General features: G+C 46.6%; 1 protein-coding gene across 2 annotated transcripts in view; it reads right to left on the bottom strand.

The window, feature by feature from the left end:
• The window catches only part of GABRB3 (gamma-aminobutyric acid type A receptor subunit beta3), a 250,313-nt gene that overhangs the window by 149,074 nt on the left and 74,148 nt on the right, over nucleotides 1-27,091 (bottom strand). Inside the window, exons 1-3 of one of the 2 annotated variants that reach the window (XM_028503673.2) lie at nucleotides 9,553-9,709; nucleotides 9,334-9,425; nucleotides 9,047-9,114 (exon numbers count right to left, since the gene is read on the bottom strand). In XM_028503673.2, the coding sequence (XP_028359474.1) occupies nucleotides 9,047-9,114; nucleotides 9,334-9,425; nucleotides 9,553-9,632 (240 nt within the window). In that variant the 5' untranslated portion in view covers nucleotides 9,633-9,709. Of the gene's footprint in view, nucleotides 1-9,046; nucleotides 9,115-9,333; nucleotides 9,426-9,552; nucleotides 9,710-27,091 lie in introns of those variants that run through there. The other variant, XM_036012758.1, reaches the window with a different exon arrangement.

The following is a 27,091-nucleotide window of genomic DNA, read 5'->3' as shown; positions in this document are numbered from 1 at the left end:
GCATATTCTACATGACAGGCCCCGTGCTCAGGGACCATTAGAGTCTCCTTCATCCTGATATATGCCCTCAGATGGACATTTAGAGTCAGCACGCTTGAGAAAACAATCAATGATATCACCATAAATGACTCAAACTGTTGTTTCTTTGAAACACTTTTTGGTTTGCATCGAATCTCACACATACATACACACACATACACACACAGAACACGTAATGATGAGTAACCCCCCAAACTTCTTCCTTCTGCTCATTAAAGTTACCAATTGCAAAGCTTTAGTGAGAAGGTTACCTTTGAAAAGAACAGTGATGTGGGGCTGAACTCAGTAACCAATATTTTATACGCATGTGTCAAAACAATCAGCGCGATAGAGCTCCGAACCCATAGACTTCGTTAGCCCTCCAAGGCAATTCAAAATGAAGCAAATGCATTTCATGTCATGAATCAGAGCGTGTGGACGTGCAAATATTTTACATAGAGGGCCATCTTTCCTCGCAGAACTGAGGCAAAGCATGATGTCACCAACAGAATCCATATTTGCCTTTGGATCGAAGGCAGGAGCACCAGGCAGACACTTTAAAAGAGCTGTGACTCGCTCATATATTAACCTCATTCCCGCTCATCTGCAATGTTAGCTCCGTGTACACTGAGGTGTTTGATAATTATAGGAATGCTTCTGCGTGAGGCTGAAGTTCAATGGCAAATGCAAAGAGAGAGACAGGGGTCGATGCTTACTAATGGCTCCTATTTCTGGATGCGGTCGCCTGGTAACCAAGGCATGAGGAAGTCCTCCATGCCCAGCCACACGGGCGGAGGCTGGCTCTGGGTCTTAAATGAATGGTGCAGAGCCAACTGCCCAGAGAGGAGAGCTATCTTAGTCCTACTCTTCCCAACGGGGGCAGCTGGAGAGGTTTCTTAATGGTGGGCATCCATGGCCCTGAAGTCGACTGTGCTGGGGAGTGGGGGAGCAAAGAAACGAAACCCAACCACCAACCACCGCGGCTCCCTGCGCTGCTGAGTGGCCACAGTCCCATGAATCCTTGCGGGAGAACCATCCCACTTCTCTGTCGTCTAGAAAAGCCCAGCCCATCCATGTTTTCCAAGCAGCCACTGACTTGAACTGGAAGTAAACAGGCGTTGGTGACTGGTATTCCTAGCAGCACCCACTGCCGTCCCTCTGCTCTGAAATCAGCATGAAAGCGCCCCAGTGAGGTGTCACTGCTATGCCGTACTCCACAGCTGATGGTCCTGCATCATGTTCATCCATACCTAGATCAAATCAAGCCCCCTAGAGTAAAAACTGCGTAATCCCATTGAGCCTGCAAAGGTTCTCCTTGGTCATGAGCCTGAATTCTGGATTATAAAAATAGGACACTGCAACCCTGGCCAGTGTGGCTCTGTGGGTTGGAGCACTGTCCTGTACACCGGAATGTTGCGGGTTCGAGCCCCAGTCAGGGCACTTGCCTGGGTTTTGGGTTTGATTCCCAGGTCGGGGTACCTGTGGGAGGCAACCAACTGCAGTTTCTCTCTTTTCCTCTCTCTCTCTCCTTTCCTCTCTCTCTCTCCTTTCCTCTCTCTCTCTCTCTCTCTCTAAAACCAGTAGATATATTTTAAAAATTTAAAAAGTGTTATATTGGAAAGCTGCACAGCTATGCATTCATGCACACATATATTCATCCATTCATGCAACTTTCATTCATGGGTTTTCTTTGAACGAGTATCTAGCAGGTGCCTACCAAGTTTCCCGACTGCTCAGAGTCCCGTGAGCTCACGGTCTGATGGGGAGGGAGCTGAAGGAGAAAGACTCCAAGCCAATGAGCTCACTCTGAGCATCTTCAGCACCGTGAGGCATATACAAGCGAAGACTAAGGCTTTGTGGGAAAGTAGGATGAGAGGGTCTCCTGGAGACAGCAACGAAGGGCACGTGAGAAGGTGAAATCCCATGAGCCCACGCGAGAACATTGTGCGCTGTGGTTGCTCTGTGGCTTGAAGAGGCAAAGAGGACCAAGAAGCAGACCCGAGTCCAGCCTTGCACCTACTCCACCAGAGCTGGTCCTGACGCATTTCTGAAACAGTGGAGAAGCCGGCAGCACGGACCTCGTCTAGGCTGGCAGAAAGGGTGGATACCCAAACAGGGCAAAACACCAGAGGGGTTTCATCAGCTGCAAAATGGCATCCAACTGTTGGCCCGTCCCCTGAACTACACCTCAACACGTATTACAAAATAACCTAAAAGCTTCCAAATGTTCAGGAGGCTTCAAATGGCAACGACAGAGTGTGTGACTCAATACAACACCCACAGGACGAAGAAGGGTTCAGCTACCCGGGGAAGGAAGGCGCTAACACAGACATCGGATTGTGCGAAATCAAACGTTGAACCCACGGCGCTTTGCTTGGAAAAAATCAGGAAGGTTGGTATATATGTCCATCAGCAGATTGGCCCCATCGATTCAAAGCAGATTCTTACTTCTATAGGCAACACGCCCTGACATCCCTGAGCCCACAACAGGGCAAAGAGTGTGAGAGCCACCTTTTAAGAGATGAAGCAACAAGGGCTTTAAAACCGCCCCCAGGGGAAATACAGAAAGCATGCTCTAAGTGCTCCGCATACGACTCCTTCATCCGGTGCATATTATGTAGGGTATTATCCTCATCCATCTCTGAGTTTCATTACAGGCTCCCCGATCAGTGCCCCAGTGTCGATGCGTGATGACCACCTACACGCCCGGATCGTACTGCCCGGGGAAAATAATGTGCTCAATAACCCGGGTCACTTCCGAACGGCGGCGGCCACCGTGGCCCTTGCCCGCGCGGTAAGTCAGGCCTTCCACCTAAGCAGTTTTCCCAGCCCAACTGGGTCACGGAAACACTCTTCTCTTTCTGCTGAGTCATCTCCCGCTTGTTCAGTACAAAGAGCGAGAGCACCCTTCCAGCCTCTGAAGTGCGAACAGGGATTCACGTGCAAACTCTGAGTAGGGCCCTGCCTGGCCCGAAGGAAGGGGGGGGCGGGGGAGGAGAGCTCTCTAGGTCGCATTTGCAGGGCTGTGTGTGTGTGTGTAGGGGGGGTGGGTGCCGAGGGGGGGGGCGGTGTTTGCAGCGGCTTCCTCTGTAGCTGCCACTTAGGCATCCGGGCGTTCTGGGACTGAGACACTAAGTGTGTCTTAAGTGACGCGCCTAGGACGAGACGTTCCCATAGACTTGGAAATATATAGAACCTGAAACTCCCGGTGTCGCTGGGTTTTCTCAGCTCTCTGCCTGGACGCTCGCTCGCTGGGCGTTCGGCCCCGCCCGCTGAGAACCGAGCCAGGGGCTGGATGCTAAGGGCTGAGCAACCTCCAGAGTCTGAATCCTCCGGGGGTGGGGATACAAGTTCAGTAACAGAAGTTTGATCCAAAAGTGCCTAAAAGCTGACTTCTCCAGACCTCTGACCCCCAGCTGACTCTAGCCAGGACCATCCTTCCCCCTTTCCTCCCTCTTCTGAAAAGATGGAGCAATAGTGCAAGTGTGTGGTGTGTGGTTTTGCGCAGGAGGCTTATATACATTTCTTAAATGATTTTATTTATCTATTTTTAGAGAGGGAAGGGAGGGAGAAACAGAGAGAGAGAGAAACATCAATGTGCGGTTGCTGGGGGCCATGGCCTGCAACCCAGGCATGTGCCCTGACTGGGAATGGAACCTGCGATGCTTTGGTTCGCAGCCCAAGCTCAATCCACTGAGCTACGCCAGCCAGGGTGGCTTATATACATTTTTGCAATGATGCAGCTACAAAGCTGTGGATTTGAGATGTGCTCTAGCTACATCCTTGCCCACCATGCTCATTTTACACGTAGACATAATAAAGGGGATTTTATAAGAGGAAAATGCAACCAGTGATAAAGGAATACAATCGAACCAGAAGAATGGACAAATATACCTCTCCTAATAATTAAGGATGTGCAATACAGGTTCCCTAAAAGGAACTCATACACAAAAAAGAAAAAGAAAAAAATTATTATATATATGCATGAAATAAAAAAAGAAGTCCTGCAGTTACATTTTTATTAAGACTGAGTTCATTTTAACGGACTAGCTAAGTTTAAAGTAATAACAAAATGTAAGTTAGGTCACATAAACTCAAAGGACTATGAGCAGAGTTTGAATCTAGTTTTATACCCTCAATATCTTAGTCATGTAAATAAAAATGAAATACATGTAGTCTCTGCTCTGAATCAACAAATCACACAATGGTTTATTTTAATAATTCAAATTAAAAAGACTCCTATGCCTACTTAAAATGCTGTTTCTATTTTTTATGTATTTTTAAAGAGTTGTAGCACTACTTTAGTGTTTCTCAGCAAAAATAGCATTTTCACATTAGAATTCATATTGCTTTATATTTTGAATATTTCCTCACGTTTTCTATACTTTCCATCGTCTCCCCCCATTTATTCATTTCTCCATCTCCTAGTCAACGTGCTCCTTTCACAGCAGGACCTACGCTAAGCACCAGAATTATAGCACGTGCATGTAAAATATTTCCGGTAAACAGTGTTTATTCACATATAAACACTCACTTAAAGAAATGTGTAGACTAAGTCTCAGTACCTCAATAATTGCTTAAGCATGCATAACTGGATAAGATTACCTGAAATCTTCAAACAAGGGCTCAGAAAAACAAGGGAAATTCTGTCAAAAAACAGTCTTTGTTGTCAAGTCAACTAATGAAAAGGGGGGGGTCATGAAAAAAGACTGAAAGATTAGGAAAAACGAAATGACTAGCTCCATGATCCATGAAACAAGGAACAATGCAGAAAGAATGTTAAATATTCAAGTCCTGAAGTCCATTCCGAGATTATTTCTACAAAATGCCAAAATGTGTGATCATACCTACGTGTCGATGCACAGCGTGTTTATTTGTTCATTTGCAATCGAAGGCTTTCTTTGCGGGCATTGCCTGTAGGTACTACCAGCAGACAAAGGTTGTGCTTTACATGTTCAAAGGGTTGGCTGTTGTCCAGCAGAACGAAAGGTCGCTGGTTCGATTCCTGCTCAGGGCACATGGCTGGTTGTAGATTCAGTCCCCAGTCAGGGCACATACAAATGGCTCATCGATATGTCTCTCCCTCTCTTCGTCCCTCCCTTCCCCTCTCTCTAAAAAATAATTAAACACCCTGGCTAGTGTAGCCCAGTGGATTGAGCGTGGGCCTGCGAACCAAAGGATTGCAGTTCGATTCCCAGTCAAGGCACATGCCTGGGTTGCAGGCCAGTCTCCAGCAGGGAATGCACGAGAGGCAACCACACATTGATATTTCTCTCCCTCTCTCCTTCCCTTCCCCTCTAAAGATAAATAAATAAAATATTTAAAAAATAATTAAAACTTTTTTACAAAGACTGTGCTTTACAATTTCTTCCAAAGTGACAGTATTACTATTAGCAGTATCCATTATTCCTCTTCAAAGTCCCCAAGCTCCTGAACGGCACCTGCATGTCCCCTCTTGAGACACACGTTTCACCCATGCTTATTTCAAACATCAGTGAATTTTTATTGACTTCACTAAACATATGCTTTCAAAAATGTAGGTAGTGAAAAGCTGAGGAGAAAATTTCAAGGAAGGAGCTTGCAGGACCCTTCATTTCCTTGCAGATGGCTCTCTCTACCCCACTGACTGTATTCCTCTGTCCCCCCTTACATGTTAGCCAAAATATCCATCTTAAAGCACATCGCAAATCATGTCAATCATATTACAAAATGTACAGCTTCCTTATGTCTTGAAAATTAGCATCTGCGATCCTTCGCATGGCAGAGAAGGGTCTAGGGGAACAGGGGTGGGTCCTACCCTTCAATTCCATCTTCCAAACTCTCTTTGCCATTTCCTACCCTTCCGTCCAGACCCTTGACATTTCTTGCCTGCCCCAGACCAGCCACCTCCATCTGCAAAAGTCACAATCCTTTCCTTACTCACTCACCCAGCTGAGATAGAATTTCTTTCATGAAAATCACTTTCCATGTCAAAAGTGATTTCAATCACTCTGGCTGGTGTGGCTCAGTGGACTGAGCACTGGCCTGTGAACCAAAGGGTCATGGGTTCGATTCCTAGTCAGGGCATAAACCTGGGTTGTGGGCCAGGTCCCCAGTAGGGGGCGTGTGAGAGGCAACCACACACTGATGTGTGTGTCTCTCTTTCTTCCTCCTTTCCCCTCTGTCTAAAAATAAAATAAATAAAATCTTTTTTAAAAAGTAATCTCAATCAACCCCCCTTCCTGTCTCTCCTCCCACCACTCTCCCTGCTCTCTTCCATATGGTCCTTTCTTTTGTTCTTCTAATGGGACTTATCGCATCCTACTTTTTCTTACAACCACCTGACAAATCTCCTCTAATAGCCACAATGCCCTTAAAGCCAGACCATTTCTTGAGTTCCACAACTGAACAACATGTCGGTTTTTTGGTGACTAGAAAGGTGATTAAGAGAGCTCATGCCCTGGCTGGTGTAGCTCAGTGGACTGAGCATGTGGGCTGCAAACCAAAGCATTGCAGGTTCAATCCCCAGTCAGGGCACATGCCTGGGTTACAGGCCACAGCCCCCAGCAACCGTACATTGATGTTTCTCTCTCTCTCCCACTCTCTCTCTCTCTCCCTTCCCTCTCTAAAAAATAAATAAATAAAATCTTAAAAAAAAGAGAGCTCATAAGTAGAATTTATTGTTTTTATACAAGATGATTAAGTGATGACTCTAATCTTTTGCTCACATATTCTCTGTGCTCTCCCCAGAAAATATAAAAAGTACCATCATAGGTCAAATATCACAGCAAATAGGATCAGGGAAATCCAATTTTTCTAGCACGTGATGTTAACCAATCCATTCGTGGAAGGTATTTCACATGCCAGTCAGTCACCTCTGACCTATGACCTTTGACCTCCAACCCTAACCATCCCCATTTTTTGTTAACAATAAATTTATGTTTAGAAGGGCCACAAAAATTACCATCACGGGAATGCCAAAAAATAACAAAAGCATTCAGGAGCATGCTGCTATATATATCTATATCATGCGTATTTATTGACTTTGCAACATGCACTTAAATGAAAAACTATTCAATATAATGGCTCGTATCTTCAATGCGTCTTTCTGTTATTGGGTCCAGAGGAAACGGAGACACCTCAAAGCATAATCCATCAAGCAGGCAACTACTGATGAACTTTTCAAAGGTACCAGCTACCCACGCAGGATTCCAGAACCATGAGGTAACTAGATTTAAAAACAAAAGTCAAAGAAAGCATTCCGTAGTCGGGGCCAACGCTGTGTTGTGTCGAATTCTTAAAGCACCACGTCAATACATTTTCTTTAATTTGCCACCCACTGTAATACTTTGGGCAATAACCCACTAACCATTCAATTAGCTTCCATAAAAAATGTCTTCCCTAAAAGAATGTGAAGACCTGGGGAAGAAAATCATAGATGACAGGGTAGATCTTAAATACGTAGCTTGTTTGGTTTCTTTCTTTCTTTCTTTTTTTTTTTTTTTTTTTTGAGATCACAAAGTATACCTTCTGGACAGAATTATTTTTACCAAATTACAAAAAGGTAAACTATACATGTTAATTTTAATGTAACGTATACAAAATCATATTCCCTCGGCCTCATTGTACCCCTTTTATTGTTATGCCTTTTACATAAATATCCTAAGTGAAAGAAAGGCACAGTGTTTTTAAAAATACATTATAATTTTACAATATTTAAGTGCCGGGTGAAAAAATGATAAAAAAAAATGGTTTTGTGTGGTCAAAGATTTCTTCCTACAAAATCCACAGTGGCATATATATATTAACATCTATCTTGCTAAACACATTATTTAAATACTAGTTTTAGCGTATTTGTAAATTTCTGTATTTCTATAATGTATTGCAATGTTTCTCGACATGCTGTCCACAAACTACCTGCTTCAAAATCACCTGAAGCGTTAGTTTTGAACGCAAGGTTCCCCTCCAGCGCGGCCGCGTCCCGGTTACCTCCTAGGATGAACCCTGGAGCTCGCGTTTAAACAAGTTGGTTCGCCCACGTGACTGGGGCGCACCAAACCCCAAACCTACCGCGTCTGAAACCAGGTCTCATTAGAACCTCAATCTATGTTCCCATGACAAGTTGCCAAGTGATTTCATCCAAAAATACATTGTTTCCGAACGCTCATTTTCGCCGTTTCTGGTGTCCACTCAAACAGCAAATTAAACCTGGTTCCCAATCGCATGCTACTTCAGTTCAATGAGCCAGTGAATGGGGTCACTTTGCCCCACGTTCCCTGTCGTGCTGAGCAGAAGCGCGGACACCCCCTCCGCATCCTGGGACGGGGAGCTCCGCTTTCTGCAGCTCAGAATAGCAAGCCTCACCAGCACTACCAGCCCTCAGGGACCGGCTCACTAGCCTTGGCCACCGGTTCTCAGGGCCACCCGGCCGTCCGCACCTCCGACAGGTCCTGGCGGAGCGCGGCGGCCCTGGGTTCCAGCGCCCAGGAGGCCGCCGTCCGAAAGGCCACCGAGACCCAGGAAACCGACCCGAGACACCCCGGGAAACACAGACAGACCACCCCCCTCGTCCTCTCCAGCTGCCAGCACCTCTTTCCAAAAGGTGACAAAGGAACCTGCGCGACCCCTCACCTCGAATCCGACCCACCCCCGCAGCTCCCAGTCTCCTGGCTCCCAGCGCCTGTTGCTAAGGATGCAGACGGCACTCTGCGCTCGCACTCCGAGGCCTGGGGACCAGTGACAGCGCGCAAGAGGATCCGGCAGCACCAGGCGGCGGTGCCAGCCGAGCACTAGGCCAGCCCAGGACCCCTTCCGTCCGCAGTAAAGGTGCGCCCTCCGCAGGGCCGCGACGCCCACGACGCCCCCCGCGCGCACTGAGCGGGTGGAGGGAGCCGCGCGAGCAGGAGGCCGGCGCCCCAGCGCGCCGCTCCCTCTGCGGCCGGGAAGCTCCGCGCGGCGGAGAAGGCCTCTGGCCCAGCACGGTGGACGCCTTGGGCCCAGAGACCAAGTCAGGGGCTCAGGAACAGCCCTGGGGAGGGCGGGCACTCACCATGTTGACTTCGGAAACCATGTCTATGCTGGCGATGTCGATGTTCATACCCACGCAGACCGGGGGACCTGCGGGAAGCGCACGACACGGTGGTCAGTCAGGCGCGGGCACGGGGTGCGGTGGCTCTGAGGATGCGGGGGCTCTCCGAGGAGGGGGCGTAGGAGAAGTGCCCCCCACTCCACTCGCCAAAGCTCGGCGAAAGCGGACGGACCCCGCCTCCCTCCTCCACCCAGGCCACCAGCGCCGGGGTTCGAGCTTCCCGCAGCGGCCGCGCACACCCTACTCACCCCCGAAGTCGGGTCTCAGGCGAATGTCATAGCCTTTCAACAGCTTGTCCACCGTCTCCTTCACAAAGGACATGTTCCCGGGATCGTTCACGCTGGGGGAGGGGGAGAGGGTCGCAGAAAGCAGGGTCAGGCGGCGGCTCCCCCGCCGGCGCCCCGCGCGCACCCCCGCGCGCCCTGCCCGCTCCCGGCCCGCTTCCCGGCAACCCACCACCACCCTACCTCTGGGCGCAGCACACCACCGCCACCAGCACCGGGGCCGAGAAGAAGCCGAAAAGCCTTCCTCCCGCAAAGCCCCACATCCCTCCGCCGCGCCCCGGCACGGGGGAGGGGGCGCCCCGCCGCCGTCGCGACCCGCAGCCGGGGCTGCTCCTGCTGCCGCCGCCGCCGCCGCCGCCGCGCTGGCCCCGAGCGGAGGAGGGCGGAGGGGGAGGGGAGGGAGGCGGGAGGAGCGGGGAGGGAGGAGCGCGGGCGCAGGAGCGGGGGGAGGGGAGGGGGCCGGGCGAGCCCGAGGCGGAGTCGGCTGCCCCGCGCGCCCGGCCCTCCCCACGCTCCGGCCGTGGCGGCGCGTGGCCCTGGACCTCGGCGCTCCCTCCGGCCCCGGGGGCTGCGGAGCGGGACCTGGAGCCCCGCCGGAGCAGCCGGAGGAGCCGCGGCTGCGCGGCGAGCGACAGGGCCCGGAGTCCGCCGCGATGCCAGCTCCTCTGGGCTCCCTGCGACCGGGCGACTCGGGCAGCCGGGGCGAGGGGCACGCTATCCGCTTTCCCCACTCCCTCCGGGACCCCGACCCGCGCAGGACGACCCGCGCCCGGCTGCGGCGCAGCGACAGCCCAGGGCCGCGGCGGAGTGGGTGCCTCTGTCCGCGGCACTGCGCGCTGCGGCGTCGGGAAAGAGGCTGCGGGGGGCCCCCGGGAAGCCCCCACCTCACCTGCGGGGCTCAGAGCCGTGGGTCCCCAGGGTCCAGCAGAGCCAGACGGGCAGCAGGAGAGCCGGGAGCCCGGAGCACATGGCGCTGCTCCTCCGACCTCAGCTGGGTGGGATCCGCGCTCCCCGCCCCCCCCAGTCACGGAGAATTCAGCGCCGAAGCGGGGATCCCCGCCCCTGCCCCCACCCACGGGCTTTCCCGCCTGACCCATCATCCAGCCCCTAGCATGGCGGCCCAATTAATTATTTATGCACTAGAACACCATTTTAAAACCCGGGTTTTCTCGCCATCACCCCGAACATTTCCTGTGGTCGCCCCCCCCCCCCCCGTGCTCACATATACGCATGTGTGTGCACGGCCAAGAAAGTCCTGATGGTGTGCACTGTGCTACCAGTGAGCTCGGGTCCCACCGGACGTGGAGTCGCGGGGCTGCCGATCCAGCGTCGGGAACAGAACGCGCCCGTTCCGCCGCGGCCTGGAGCTGTCCGTGGTCCTTAAACGAGGCGCGGAAGCTCGCCTACCCTGGGACCCAGCCCGCACCCTGCGGTTCTCATTAAAAGACCCCTGGCACCTTGGCTGACAAACAGGCCGAGGTCCACCACAGCCCGCCCCGTCCTGAGTGTCCCCGCTGTGTCCCTCAGGGTGTCTGTCTTCTGTCCTGCGGCCGTGAGTTCTGCTTTTCTTTGGTGAACGATTCTCTGGAAAGTTTCCTTGCGCCTCAGATTTCTCGTAGTGGGAGAGATGGTTAACGCAGTCGGGCGTATGGCCCACCGAACACCCCCCACAAATCGGGTTCACTTCGTGCTCAGTGAGCTCCCACGGGCCATTCCGGTCCTCTGTGAGCGGTGAATAACAGATAACTCCTTCCCTGTGTTCTGTTCTGTTGTCCAGACTTGACGTGGCTCCTTGTCTCCATCTAGACCCTTATTCTCAAGCCGGCGTGTTTCTGTGAATTCATTTTCAGTATCAATGCCTTTTAAAATCATCAATTTGATTTTTGGAACAGAAAAATGTGACCACAGAAACTGCAAGGTTGATAGGTCAAGAGCTAAAAATAGCTCTCGGGGTCGATTTCTGGAAAAGTCTGTTTATAGCTAGGTTATATTCTGCACCCTGTTCCACACGATGGAATTACCGGGAAAAGGAGATCTGGGTTATCATTCCTTCCCGCCCACATTCTCGTTTCTGTTTCTTCTACTCGTGTGTGCCTCTTTTAGGGGAGCGCTCTGCTGGGGTCACAGCTGTACCCAGTGAGCGATGAGAACAGGATTCAGAAAACCACATCACAGATGCGATTACTGTCCACCCATGCACCACAGGAAATCTAGGTTTCAACTGGCCTGAGGCTGTTGGCCTTATATTTTATTTTAATTTTTTTATCCTCCCCCAAGGATATGTCTTTTCGGTTGATGAGAGAGAGAAGGAGAGAGAGAGACAGACGTGTAAAGGGAAACACCCATGAGTTTGCTCCTGTGTGATCCCTCATATACCTAAGTATGTGCCCTGACCAGGGATTGAACCCACGACCTTTGCTGCAGGGGAGGACACTCTACCCAACTGAGCCACCCCGCCAGGGTGTGAGCTAGATTTTATGCCAGTGGCTGGGTCAGCATGAAGGCTCTGGTTTTACGGGGGAGCGAGCCCACACCCTCACTGAGTGCCTGAGCCACCTGTCTGTCACCTCCCACCTTCAGGCTTCCCAGGTGACCCTGAGGTCCAAGGTGCCACCGCACCTGCTGGGTACCCGCACACCCGCAATCTGAAACTGCAGGAGACTTAGCCACCCATGAGGTGGACCTTAAACAAATGGGAGGCGGGAGGCGGTGGACAATGACTCTCCCTTGACTGCCTCTGAGCAATGTCCTGAAATGCCAAGGGGGCTTCTGTTTCCTCGCCCTTCACACCCCTCCTCCCTCCTTCCTTCGCTCTTGTTTTTGTCATCGGTGTTACCCTCCTAATGCAGCAGCACTTACATTTTGCCTCAAGATGTATCTTCTGGGAAAGCCAAGCGAAGTCATCAACTGACTGGCAAATCAATAAAAAATATCACTGAAAATGCAGGCTTTTTATGACGAGAAGAAAAACTCACAGGGAAACACTTTGGTGCTTGTACACAGGTGTGAGCAAGATCTGTGGGACCAGAAGGCAGATTGTGGTTGCTGCCCGGCTTGCACCAACACAACCAACAAAGGCTGTCCATGCAGCGCCCCCCCCCCCCCCCAGTGTCAGCGCCCTCCTACGTGGGCTGCCGACTTGGAGGCTTGGGCAAGCCCCGAACCCCAAGCACCCCCATCCTTCCACTCTCTTGCCTGGATTCCTGAAACCAGAACTAAGTCCGCGCCTTAACTAGACGATGTCCATGTAGGAACAAAATCAGGAGCCAATGACTCATTCAGCTTTTACCTCCATGCATTTTCTACTGAAAGCGAAAAAATATCTCTGGAAGTCCCACCATGGGTGCATTTTCACGTGAGAAGAAGAAGGAGATACATGCCATGTTACTCACAGGAAAGGGGTTCCAAGCAGGCTGGGATAATAGTGAGGGGGGAGGAAGGCGGGAGGGAGGGAGGGAGACAGACATGCCACGTGATCGCTTCCACCAGCCCCCACCCCCACCCCATCTGTCCACGTGGCTGACCAGCGTCTTCTACCACTCGGCGTTGGGTTCACAGTCGCATGCACAGAGCACCCATTTCCCTTTCCACGCAGGATGGAAGTTTCTGACGCTCTGTTTTGAAGCTCTTTAAAAATCACAGTCCACTGGACATAGAGCCCAGGAAGTGAGGTACGACATGCAGGATCAGATGAGTCGTGACAAATGCGTGAACCGGCGTGCGGGCCATCGCTCACTCCGCCACGGGCCGGGCTCCCGGCTCCAGGCCAGCCCGGACCTAGGCTCCCTCGCTGGAGACCCCGTGCCTGTCCTGACATTGCGTATGAGTGGAATTACTCCGTAGATCTCAGTTTCTGTCTGGCTTCGTGCCTTTAGCATAATGTTCTGTCATTCTCTGCGTGTTGTTGCAGATTGATGGCCTGCTTCTCTCCGCTGCCGAGCAGCATGGTGTTGTGTAACTCTCCCCCAAGTTGTGTGTCCCTTCATCGGTTGGTGGACGGGCTGGTGCAGCCACCGGGGAAAACAGTGCGGAGTTCCCTCAAACGATGAAACACGGAGCTGCCTTATGAACCAGCAATCCCGGATATAGTCTGGGAATACCTCTGAAGAAATCCATGATGCTGATTTGAAAGAATACATGCAGCCCTATGTTCATTGCAGGGTTATTGACAATAGCCAAGTTGTGGAAGCAACCCAACTGTTCATTAAATACAGAATTGGATAAAGAAGGGGTACATACATACAATGAGATATTACTCAGCCACAAAAAGAATGAAATCCTACCATTTGCGACAGCATGGATGGACCCAGAGGGCATTATGCTGAGTGAAATAAACCAGACAGAAGCCCTGGCTGGTGTAGTTCAGTGGACTGAGCTCGGGCTGCGAACCAAAGTGTCGCAGGTTCGATTCCCAGTCAGGGTACATGCCTGGGTTGCAGGCACGGCCCCCAACAACCGCACATTGATGTTTCTCTCTCTCTCTTTCTCCCTCCCTTCCCTCTCTAAAAATACATAAATAAAATCCTTAAAAAAAGAAATAAACCAGACAGAGAAAGCCAAATGCCATATGATTTCTCTTATAGGTAGAATCTAAAGGACAGAATGAATGAACAAACCAAGTTGAAACAGACTCATAGGGACAGGAACAGAGTGAGGGTGGCCGGAGGGCAGGGGACCTGGGGACTGGCTGGACTGGTAAAGAGACTGGGAAGCACAGATGGCAGCCTACAGAATAGTCATAGGACATGAAGTGTGGCACAGGGAAGGCAGTCAGTAATATTGTCACAACGACGCCTGGTGCCGGGCGGGTACCGGAAATATCAGGGGAAACACTTTATAAAGTATAAGCTTGTGTAACCACCATGCTGTACACCTGGCATTAACACAAACGATATTGAACGCAAACTGGACTGAAGAAACAAAATAAATAAAATAAGATAAAAAAGAATCTTTTTCAAAAGCGCTGTTAATTTCTTCATAGGAGTCGCCTTCCCAGCCTGACCGTGTAACAACGTTCCCGGGACATTGGAAAAGGCATTCAAATTCTCACGGAAACAGTTTGGATACAATGAGAAGCATAGGTAATATTCAGAATTTTTTAAATACGGAAGGCCAGAAAAGTAACAAATGGACACAGGTGTAACCACTTAACATCAAAGTAGGTCTGTCTCTCAATAAAAAGTATAAATTAAAACCACCAGTTAAAAACATGAAAAAACAAAAACAAAAACCCATATGGTTTCAATACATTCAAAGTTTGATTATGATGTCTCTTCACGTGGATTTCTTTGTTTACATTTGGAATTCGCTCAGGTTCATGAATGTGCCAGTTCATATGTTTTGCCAAATTTGCACAAACTTTAGCCATTATTTCTCGGAATGCTTCTTAGGGTCACCTTCTTTTTCTTCTGGGCCTCTGGTCGTCTAAAATCCAGGGGTATCCAAACTGTTGGCGTCTCTGGGCCACACTGGAAGAAGAAGAGTTGTCTTGGGCCACACGTTAAATACACTGCGACACGTAATCACACACACACAAAATCTCATCATGTTTTAAGTAAATTTGTGATTTCGTGTTGGGCCGCATTCACGTCCATCCTGGGCTGCGTGTGGCCCTCGGGCCGCAGGTTGGACACCCCTGGAAATACTGAGTCTTTCCTTAGAGTCCCAAATGTCCCCAAGGCTGCGTGCTTCATTTTTTCTTTTATTCTTTTATTTTTCTTTTCTGTCTATTGTTCAGATTAGCTTCTCCATCCAAGGCCCTGCTTCTTCCCTCTGTCCCCACCCCCCTGCTCTTACGCCCCTCCGTGGCAGGTTTGATGTCGGTTATTGTATCTTTCAGTCTTAAAACTTACATTTGTTCTTCTCTCTGCCTTCTGTGTCTCGCCTGAGGCTATTTTCTCCATGCAGTTCCCGTGCGTTCAGAATTCTCCCCAAAGCCTTTGGTAATGGCTGCTTTAAAAATCTCCGTCGGGTCCTTTGAACATCATCTTTGTTCGTTCTTGAGACGATGAACTATTGTCTATCGGAACCTGGACGGTTTTGTCTACCGGGTTACACACATTGTATCTCACTGAAATCTTAGGTTTCATCCAGCCTCCTTCCGTTGGGCTCAGGTACAGAAAGGGGGTCTGCTCATTACTGGAGGGAGGGGGAGTGGTGACTCATTCCTGCGCTTCATGTGACCTTTGACACTGCCAGGTGCTGACCTTGTTGATGCTGGTAGAAGACAAAGCCTCTTTGGGGACCACCCCAGGTGGGGAGTGGAGGGGCCTCATTATTGCTGATGGAAGGAAGTCCAAGCCCCCCACATGCTCCCCAAGGACACTGTGGCGTCCAGGGAGCTTGGTTACCATCTGCTAGGGGTGAAAGTCCTGCTTTCCTACTCAGGGTTCTTGGACACCACCCCTGGCACCCCTCCCCCTGCAGGGACATTGAGTTCCTTTGACAACCCAGCCACAGGTCTAGACACTCAGCCATTGAAGGAGGGAGTGGGTGGGGCCACAGTTGTTATCAGTGGTCTTTAGCTGGAGCAAAGAATCCATTGTCTAGATATTTTCTGTCTGCCCTGGCTGGCGTGGCTCCGTGGATTGAGTGCCGGCCTGAAAACCGAAGGGTCACTGGTTCGATTCCCGGTCAGGGCACATGCCTGGGTTGCAGGCCAGGTCCCCAGTAGGGGGCGCACGAGAGGCAACCACACATGGATATTTCTCTCCCTCGTTCTCCTCTCTAAAAATAAAAATGAATAAAATATTTTTAAAAAATAACAAAAAATAAAATTTTTCTGTCTTGCTATGCCCCCCTACCCAGGTCCCTCTCTGGTGAGGATAGGCTTTTCTTGGGGTCCCTTTTTTCTCCTGTAAATGCTGCATTTCCTAACTGCTGGCTTCTGTGATATTCAGTCTGAGCTACATGAGACAAAGAAAGCTCAGTGCCGCGCACTCCCAGCTCTCCTGGCCATCTGCCGTTTTCTCTCCAGCTTTCACTGTCTCCTTATGTTTGCTTTAAAAAAAATCTGGAGCCGTGGCCAGGCTGCTCAGTGGCTTGGAGCATCGTCCCGCACACCAGAAGTTTGTGGGTTCGATCCTGGCCAGGGTACATACCTAGGCTGCGGTTCAGTCCCCAGTGGGGTGCGTACAGGAGAAAAAAAAATTGATGCTTCTCCCCCATTGATGTTTTTCTCTCTCCCTTCCTCTCTCTTAAAAAAATATCAATAAAAACATATCCTCTGGTGATGATTACAAAAATCAGGAGTAATAGAAAATACTACATTTCCTCCAGCTGAAAGATTACATTGACTCCATTTTTCTGTCACTTCATCTAGTAAAAGAAGACAGTAAAGAGGAAAGATAAATGACTATATTTAGTCTGCCATGTTTAACCCTTAGTCCCATTAATAAATTCCCCAGGATTAAATCATTCTTGGATTCCTAAAGGAAAATCATGATTGTGTATAGCCTTTATTTTAATTTGTGACTCACGCATCAACCTAATTTGCATTATTATTACTGTTACAGGCAATATTTGTTGAGAATTACTGCCCTGTTCAACAGTTTTGTTTCTGGTGATATTTCTTGCATTTTCATTTTTCTCTTTTCTTTCTGGGGAGCTCCTGTAAAAGGTAAGCTATTTCATTTCTATTTATTGAAAACTTTTATTTATTTTGTGCTTATAGTACAATATTATTTAGCTAGATATAAAATTCTAGGGGGCTGAGGTGTCAAAATGGAAACAGAGGTTTTGGACCCAGATGTCATAAGTGATGCTTACTTATGATATTGAATATTAAAAATGACATGCCTGCCCTGGCCGGGTAGCTTAGTTGGTTAGAGCATCATCCCAATACACCAAGGTTGCAGGTTCAATTCCCGGCCAGGGCACATACAAGAATCAACCAATGAACACACTAGTAAGTGGAATAACTCTCTCTCTCTCAAAGTAAAACAAAAAAATGACACGGCGTGTCTCATGCCTCAACAACTAACATGGTCTGTTAGTAGTTTGATGCTATTAGTTCATTGTCTTAAAGGCCCACTTTTGCTTTTATAAAAACTAGTATCAATTTAATTGGTTTTCCTTCCACCTGTGTCTTTCCATGGATTTCTCTGACCTTATCTTATCGGGAAATTGCTCGGATTCCTGGAAATTCTGATGTTCTGCGTATTTACCATGAAGAGTCTTGGTGTGGGTTTCTTTGATTTAGCCTCGTGCATATTCCATGTGAGAAGTCGTGCACGTAGTAAGTTCTAGAAAATGTGCCACTTAATAATATTTACCTCCTGCCCTCCCCAGCCCTCCTGTCTCTGGTATCTTCCTTTCTGAATTCTCACCTTGGACTTCAGGGTTTCTGTGAAATTTCCTGAAGTGAACAGTGCCTGAAATCACCAATGTTTTTGTCTCCTTTTCTTCTGTGTTGAACTAGGCGTCATTTTCTAGATCTAATCTCTAGTACAATAATATGCTTTACCGTTTCTCTCTTCAATGAAGTCACTGAATGAACCCATGAGTTAATAAATTCCCCCTAATTATCCATATGTCAGCATCTCCTGCTTCAGGCCTGTAACCTGTTTGGGAGTTGTAGATGTTCTAGAACATCATAACCAGGAGCCCCTTTGCTGTTGCATTTTATCCTCAGCTAAGATCATATTTCCATTGATTTTAGAGACATGGCTGGAGGCAGGGAGAGAGACAGAGAGAGAGACAATCAGTTGCCTCCCATATGTGCCCCGACTAGCAATCCAACCCTCAGCCTAGGTATGTGCCCCGACTGGGAATCGAACCCGCAACCTTGGTATATCAGGGTGATGCTCCAGCCCACTGAGCCACCTGGCCAGGGCTTGAGGGTCCCTGCTACTCTGGCTTCTGTCAGTCAGTCACTCCACCAACTAGCGAGCCAGCTGTCTCCAGCTCTGCTTGGCCCTGATGTAAATTCTGGAAAGACAGGATATTAAAAGCCAAGTGCTTTCTACCAGGAGCATGTTAGCTGTCTAGACATTAGACAAGGCCTATCATCGTTAATATTTAATATAAATAAGACTCATTTCTGACAGCTTGGGGCCAAAATCTTTGTTTTCATTTTGACACTTTCCTTCTAAAGCATGTCAAGGCATGCAATTACTTAGTCACATGGGATGGACATTATATATATTTATGTGTGTATAAATATATATTATATACATTTACATAATATATATAATCTCCTCTGGCACAAATAATGTTCCCCTTTGATTACAAAATCTTGTATTAGAAAACCATAAGCATGTCATTCTGTAACATAACAACATCATGCTCAAGCACACCATGGGGCATGTTAGGTGACATGTTCTAATTAAAGCTATAAATTATCACACCCATATTATTATGTCATTCTGTATGTGGGTGTAAATGATCACACCCATATTATTATGTCATTATTATGTCATTCTGTAACATAACAACAACCACACTCCAGCAGGCGTTACTTCTGCCGGGCCGGGTGTGTGTGTGTGTGTGTGTGTGCGTGTCTGTAAATATTGTCAAATGTTTCCTACAAAGGTTATAAGTCTTCTTCACATGTGCAGAGTGTGACAGTGACCAGTCAGAACACCCACATAAATGTTAGTTCCATTTTCTATTCTTTTACTTATTTATTTTTAGAGAGAGGGGAAAGGAAGGAGAAAGACAGGGAGAGAAACATCAATGTGTGGTTGACTCTCACACGCCCCCTACTGGGGACCTGGCCTGCAGCCCAGGCATGTGCCCTGACTGGGAATTGAACCAGCGACCCTTTGGTTTGTAGGCCAGCACTCAACCACTGAGCCATACCAGCCAGGGCCCCCATTTTCTAATCTGTGAAAAATAGTAACTCAGGTTTTGAAAATATATATATTTGATAAGTTAAAATGTTTTAGCAATATCATGAGATATTGCTAATGTTTCTTAAATTATCTAGGCATGTGCCTCCTCCCCCTGGAAGACCATACATATACATGTACTATTTATTTCAAAACAGTTTAGATGCACAGAAAGAACTGTGTGAAGGGTACAGAAAGTTCCCACGTAAACCACACCCATCTCCCCCGTCCTTAACATCTGACAGAGTAAGTATGTTTGTTATAATTAATGAACTAATATTGATACATCATATAAATGAAGTCCATCCTTTACTCAGATTTTCTTATCAAGATTTTTATTTATTTATTTTTAGAGAGAGGGGAAGGGAGGGAGAGAGAGGGAAACATCAATCGGTTGCCTCTTGCACTCCCCCAACTGGGGACCTGGCCCCCAACCCAGGCATGTGCCCTGACTGGGAATCGAACCAGCGACTTCTTGATTTGCAGGACAGTGCCCAACCCACTGAGCCACACCAGTCAGGGCTGCTCAGATTTTCTTAGTTTTACCTAATGCTCTTTGTCTGTCCCAGGATTCCATCTAGAATACCATATTTCACTTCGTCGTCATGTTCCCATAGACTGTTTTGTCCCTACCGGTGGGATTGTCATACCTGGGAAAACGGGCCTCTCTGTTATCAAGCCATCCCCCTCTTCGCCCTGAAAATGTCCCTCCTTCCGAAGTCCACGTGTCTGAAACTGCTATAGCTACTCCAGCTTTATTTTGGTGTTCATCGGCAAGATAGCAGCTTCACAGGGCTGCTGTAACCAATGGCCGCCAAGCGCTGGTTGGCAACCGCAGATTTGTTCTGCCACAGTTCTGGGGACCACGAGTCGGAATTGAGGAATCAGCAAGGCCATGGTCAAAATGGATCCCCCTGCCCTTCAGCAGCCGGGGCGTCCCTTGCCTCTCTCCAGTCTCTGCCTCTGTCTTCACGTGACCATCTCCCTGGGGACATGTACTCTCTGCTCTGAGGAGTCACAAGGCCGTCACAGGAGGACACCAGTCTTTGGATGTAGGGCTCATCCTAACTCAGCGTAGCCTTATTTTAGCAAATTCCAGCTGCAAAGGCCATTTCCAACCAAGGCCGCCTTCCCAGGTTCCATGTGGCCTTGAACTTGGGGCAGAGGCGGGTGAACGCTGTTCAGTATAGTAAACCACAGAATATTTTTCTCTGCCCTTTACTGAAAACTTTATTTTTACAGTGGGTTTGCTTTGTAGACAACATACACTTGAGTGCTGATTTTTTCAATCCAGTCTGTTTGTTTCTGTCTTTTCATTGGTGGATTTATCCCACTCCCATTTAAAGTGATTATTCATGTGTTGTTCCTTTGGGGGTGGGTAGGAGACAGTGTGAGGAAATAAAGGGTGATGGGAAGAGACTGGACTTGGGGTGGTGAACACACAATACAACATACAGAGGATGTATTGTAGACTCGTACACCTGAAACCTATATAATCTTATTAACTGATGTCACCCCGATAAATTCGAGAAAAAAGAAAAAAGTGATTATTTATATAGTTGGATTAATATCTATGGTCTTCAGAACTGTTTCCTGCTCACTGCAATTGCCCATTGTTTTTTTTAAATAAGAAAGCTTTTTTTAAAAGATTTAATTTAATTTATTTATTAGGGAGGGGGAGGGAGGGAGAAAGAGAGAGAGAATAACATCAAAGTGTGGTTGCTTCTCATGTGGTCCCCACTGGGGACCTGGCCTGCAACCCAGGCATGTGCCCTGACTGGGAATCAAACCTGTGATGCTTTGGTTCGCAGCTTGCACTCAATCCACTGAGTTATGCCAGCCAGGGCTGCCTGTAGTTTTTTATCCCTTCTGCTTTTTCGAGCATTTTCCATCATTCCATTGATCTCCTTTCTAGCATATTATATTTATTTTTAAAATATTTGAGGAGTTTCCTTAAGGTTTACAACATATAGTTTCACTCACCTGAACCTACTCCAAAGGACTATATACTACTTTACATACAATGCGGTTATAATTGAATATTCCCAATTTCCCATGACATTGTCATTCATTCCAATCATCCCTGTGTGTTAATCACTCGATACATTGCTATTGCAACTTTAAAGAAATAGTTACCTTTGAGATCAAAGGGTGAGAAAAATTACACCTTCCATGTTATCTTCATTTATAATTTCTTTTATATTCTTCCTTCCTTCTTGTCACTCCACGTGTCTGACCTAGATCCTGTTCTTCTCCCTGAAGAACGTCTTTGGACATTTCTTTTGCAGCAGATTTGAAAATCAGAAGTCTTAAACTTTCTTCCTTCCTTCCTTCCTTCCTTCCTTCCTTCCTTCCTTCCTTCCTTCCTTCCTTCCTTCCTTCCTTCCTTCCTTTTCTTTCTTTCATTTAAAATTGTTATTCTGTTACAGTTGTCCCAATTTTTCCCCTTTTACCCTCCTCCGCCCATCCCACACCCACTCCCACAGTCAATTCCCACGCTGTTGTCCATGTCCAGCAAAAGCAATCTACAGCTCTGGCTGAGTAGCACAGATGGTCAGAGCATCATCCCAATACACCAAGGTTGTAGGTTCAATCCCCAGTCAGGATTTCAGGACTACGTGATTTGTATCGACTTCATAACAAACGAGACAATATCAGATTAACATAGCTCCAAAACTCAATACACTTCAAAATCATTTTTGATGCCTAACTAGTTCATTGTTCTGTAATAACCTATTTAACTGACGCCTTATGGTTGGGTATAAGTTCATTTCCATTTTTTCCTCTAAAACAACATTATGATGTAGTTACTTCTAAAACATCACTTCAATCACATCTGCTGGGTTCCTTGGGATGAAGTTTCCAAAGTAGCATCAACACGCACCCCTCAGCTCCAAAGACACGCCTCCCGCGGAGCTTTTCAGAAGCAGTTGCTCCAAGCCTGAGGACACCGCTGCCGGTCTTTGTCCCTCAGGCAGAAAGTGAACGAGGCTTTTGCTCACATTTAAGCCAAGGAGATTACATCTGTTGTCAGAGGGCATTACATGTATTGCCTGTAGGCAGTAGAGTGTATATTCCCTATTTCTCTAGGCAGTACATGGACCTTTAAAATCCTCACCAGAGGATGTACGTGTATTTATCGATTTTAGAGAGGAAGGGAGAGAGTGAGACAGAAACACTGATGGGTTGCCTCTCGTATGTGCCCCAACCTAGGCATGTGCCCTGACTGGGGATCGAACCTGCAACCTTTCGATTTATAGTCCAACACTCCAACCAACTGAGCCGCCTAGCCAGGGCACGTGGACTTTAATTATAGTTTCATTTGTAGCTTCATTGTTGTTTTAGTTGTTTTTATTATTACTTTCATTTCAATTTATTTACTCACGTATTCATTTACCCTTACACGTTTATTCATACACATTTCTCCATATGCTTGTATTCCCCAGTTGTCCTGTGTTTGCGAGTTGCTCTTCATTCGCTTGTGTTTCTAATGATGTGTTTACATTTTGTATTGGTTTGCAAGAATGTTTTAAGATAATCACAGCCCTGGCTGGTGTGGCTCAGTGGATTGAGCGCTGGCCTGCAAACCAAAGGGCCACCGGTTCGATTCCCAGTCAGGGCACATGCCTGGGTTGCAGGCCAGGTCCCCAGTAGGAGGCGCGTGAGAGGCAACCACGCACTGATGTTTCTCTCCCTCTCTTTCTCCTCCCCTTCCCCCGTCTCTAAAAATACATAAATAAAATCTTTATTAAAAATGATGATCAAATTTGTGCCAGAAGTGCTCTAAAGAGTTATGGGATTGATGAACAGCAATTGCCAAGAGCTTCCTGTATGTCCAGCCTGAAGATCATTGGTCTTCATGCATCTCTACGGCACAGAAACCTGGTCACGATGTTTCAGGGGCTGGATTTCTAACACCCATGGGACCTGCCTGGAAACTGAGGTTGAGCGAGGAGAAGGGTGCTAGAGCACCCTTATCTGTTCTCCTCATCACTGAGTGGCATCTCTGTTCCTGATAGTCAGCATCTCCAGCCTCCACGCGCATGGTCTTGTCATACTAGTGGTCCAGAGGGGAGTTGATTTTTAACGTTCATGAAAGGTGGAAACACTCCATGCATTTTTGCTAACCCAATATATGTCCATATATTTATCTACTTATTTTATATGTTTCACTCTTTCGTTCTGACCATCCTGCCTCTTAGTCTATGTATTCATTTTATTTTTCAATTTGGATAATTGCACGCCTCATTTCCAAGATTTTGTTTGGCTAAATTGTTTGGCTAAAGAATGAGCATTCCATAGACATTCTATAAATGAGGAGTCTGCAACATACTCTTATAAAGCTGGTTATACTTCTTTTTTTTTTAAAATTTCTCTGGTGATAATACAGCGTGTGCCTAAAGTAAATAAATAATGATGCTAGGAGAAATGGGGAAAAAACTACAAAATTTGTGGGAGATATTAGTTCCATTCTCTCAGAATAAATATGAATATGACAGATGTGAGTAACAAATTGAAGTATTTTGGAGAAAAGACGACATAGCACAATTGTATATTTACACATAACCAACATAAACTTTTTTTAATGCACACAAACCAGTAATAGAAATTGATTATGCATGCAAAAGGAAAATGTCAAGACATTTTTTAAAGTAGAAATTAATGTGCTGTAAACAATGTAATAAAATTCCAAACCACTAAAATATAGTCCAAATATGTCATCACGTAAATATTAAATCACTAGGAGAAATGAAACTAACCATGTATTCAGCCATAAGAGACCATCATAAAGTGGGACCGCCGCACACTCCCAGTTGTATAGAAGTTGTTGTTTTGATCAATTTATTAGAGAATGAGGAAAAGTGGGAACCAAATATTCAAGTTTTACATATATATATTTATTCTTACCCAAGGACATGCTTATTGACTTTTAGACAGAAGGGAAGGGAGGGAGAGAAATATCGATGCCAGAGAGAAACATCGATCAGCTGCCTCTCCTCTGTGACCACAGCCAGGCATCTGTCCTGACTGGGAATCGAACCTGTGACCTTTCAGTTTACAGGACAAAGCTCCAACCAATGGAGCCACACTGGCCAGGGCTCAAGCCGATATATACTTTAAAAGAACAATAAAATTAAACTAAGTGGTAGAAGGCGGGTAGGAGAAAAACAGCAGGCAAGTAGAATCATTAACAAGTGAACAGAAGTAAAAATTTTTTCTGTATCATTAAAAATGTAATACAAAACAATACCACTGACAGTAACTATGAAAACTTTAAAATTCCTTAGAGTAACCCTAACACAATGTTTAAACTTATCTAAGAGAAAAGCGAAAATAAAGGAAATAAATTAACACATATCATACCCCTGCCTGGGAAGGTTTGATAATATAAAGGTGTCCATTTCCCCCTACAGTTAACTTATCAATTCTCTTACAGAAGAAGGGTTAGTGTTTTTTCTTTAATTTTTTGCTCTTGCTGCTGATAGAAACACAAATCCTAGTGGATGAAGATTCCCCTAGGAACGCTATCACTAATGATGTGTGTTTCCAAAGTCGCCAGGATTGGCAAATTGTTTTCCAAAGTGGTTATTTGTATGGATCCTCTCGCCAATCTGTGCAAGGTTTCACTGTGGTCACTCTTGGCAACATCGGAGTTATTCATTCCTGCAACCACAGTGTGTATGGACTCGTGAGACATCACTGTTCAATTTGCACTCACATCAATAGTGAAATTTCATAATTTTATTTGCTTACTAGCTATTGTGATTTTTTAAAAGATTTTATTTATTTATTTTTAGAGAGAGAAGGGAGGGAGAAAGAGAGAGAGAGAGAGAAACATCAATGTGCAGTTGCTGGGGGCCGTGGCCTGCAACCCATGTATGTGGCCTGACTGGGAATCGAACCTGTGACACTTTGGTTCACAGCCCACACTCAATCCACAAAGCTACTCCAGCCAGGGCTCTATTGTGATTTTTTAAACAAATTTGTGGACTCGTCACTCATATCCACTGCCTGTTTTAACACAAAAGAAGTTTTTTTAAATCAAAACTGGATACTATTATTTACATCTTACTAAAAGTTGATCATACCATCTTCTAAATCAGGCTTGTCTTTTCGCCTAGTTTAAAATGTCTTCGTATAGAAGTTTTAATTTTTATTATTAAGTTTAAACTAATAGTAAGTTCATTAATTTCTTAGAGTAGTGTATGGTTGGAAAACATATTAACAGCAGTCACTTCAATAGAGCAATAATGCCAAAGGAAACTTTCCAGAGACACCTGAGCTGAGTTGTTCAATTCTGCCTTAACCACCGCCAATATTACCAATTTGTTTTTAGGGTTGTTTGTTTGTTTAAAGATTTTATTTATTTATTTTTAGAGAGGGAAGGGAGGGAGATAGAGAGAGAGAGAGAGAAACATCAATGTGCGGTTGCTGGGGGTCATGGCCTGCAACCAGGCATGTATCCTGACTGGGAATCGAACCTGTGACACTTTGGTTCGAAGCCCAAGCTCAATCCACTGAGCTACGCCAGCCAGGGTTTAGGGTTGTTTTTTTTTTAATCTTCACCTGAGGATATGAGAGACACACAGACAGACAGGCAGATAGGCACCGATGTGAGAAACATCAATCAGTTGTCTCCTACACTCTCCCTGACCGGGGATCGAACCCCCAACCTTTTGGTGTGTAGGACAATGCTCCAACCAGCTAAGCCACCCGGCCGGGGCACAATTTGTTTTAAATAATTTGTTCAGCTCTTAGAAGGGAACAATGATTTCAGGAAGAGAATAGATAAGAAAATTGACATTAAATGGCAGGGGTTAATGCATATTTGAAATGCTGACTTCCTGCAGTGAACAGTCAAAAGCTCTCCTACCAGAGAGTACATCTTGAACTGAAAAACATTCAGAGCACCGTAGACTTTCAACCCGATTCAATTTCCTCCTCCCAGGTAGCCTATTTGCTAAAGCAGTATGAGAGCTGTTAATATTGTCATTCAATAAACTTATGTCTAATGAAAAAAATAAAATAATCCAAGCCCTGGCTGGCATAGCTCAGTGGATTGAGTGCGGGCTGCAAACCAAAGTGTTGCAGGTTTGATTCCCAGTCAGGGCACATGCCTGGGTTGCAGGCCATGACCCCCAGCAACCACACATTGATGTTTCTCTCTCTCTTCCTCTTTCTCCCTCCCTTCCTTCTCTAAAAATAAATAAATAAAACCTTAAAAAATAAAAAATAAAATAATCCAAGTGTATTCCAACATGTAAATGGAGGATTCTTCTCAAAATGCTAAGAAGGGGTATCCTTTTATGCTTTGTTTTACTTAAGATTGAAGTCAACTTCTTTTCTTATTTTTTATGTCTTTAGTACACCTGTTCCTAGTTTTGTGTAAGGTGTGAGGTAAAGAGAAATACACAGGGCCCCGTACAAATAACACCTCTTTTGTGTTACCAAATCTTTCATTACAAAATCATAAGCACGTAATTCTGAAACATAACGGTATCACACTCCAGCACACCAGAGGACCTTTTAGGTGAAATGTTCAGATTAAAACTATAAATTATTACACCCATATTATTCCCCTACCAAATACACTCAAGCAGGCCTTACTTCTGCCAGACCCTGTGTCTATTTGATCTTTGTGTATTTTGTTTTTGATATGATTGTAAATGGCATTGTTAACTCAATTTCTTTCTTGGCCATTCTACACTGAAGTGTAGAACTGACCAAAAAAGAGATATCCCTTTATTATTTCCCAAATGTATAGCTACATCATGCGTTGCTAGGCCCTAGCTTCCTCCCTGACTTCTAACACACACTCCGCATTTACGTAGTCCTGGGTATTCATTCTTAGGATTTGTCGTCTGGTCCAAGGCAGCCAATCAGAGTCCATC

Source organism: Phyllostomus discolor, chromosome 12 (genome assembly GCF_004126475.2).
Source record: "Phyllostomus discolor isolate MPI-MPIP mPhyDis1 chromosome 12, mPhyDis1.pri.v3, whole genome shotgun sequence".
NCBI lineage: Eukaryota > Metazoa > Chordata > Mammalia > Chiroptera > Phyllostomidae > Phyllostomus > Phyllostomus discolor.
This window is presented reverse-complemented; position numbering and strand designations above follow the sequence as displayed.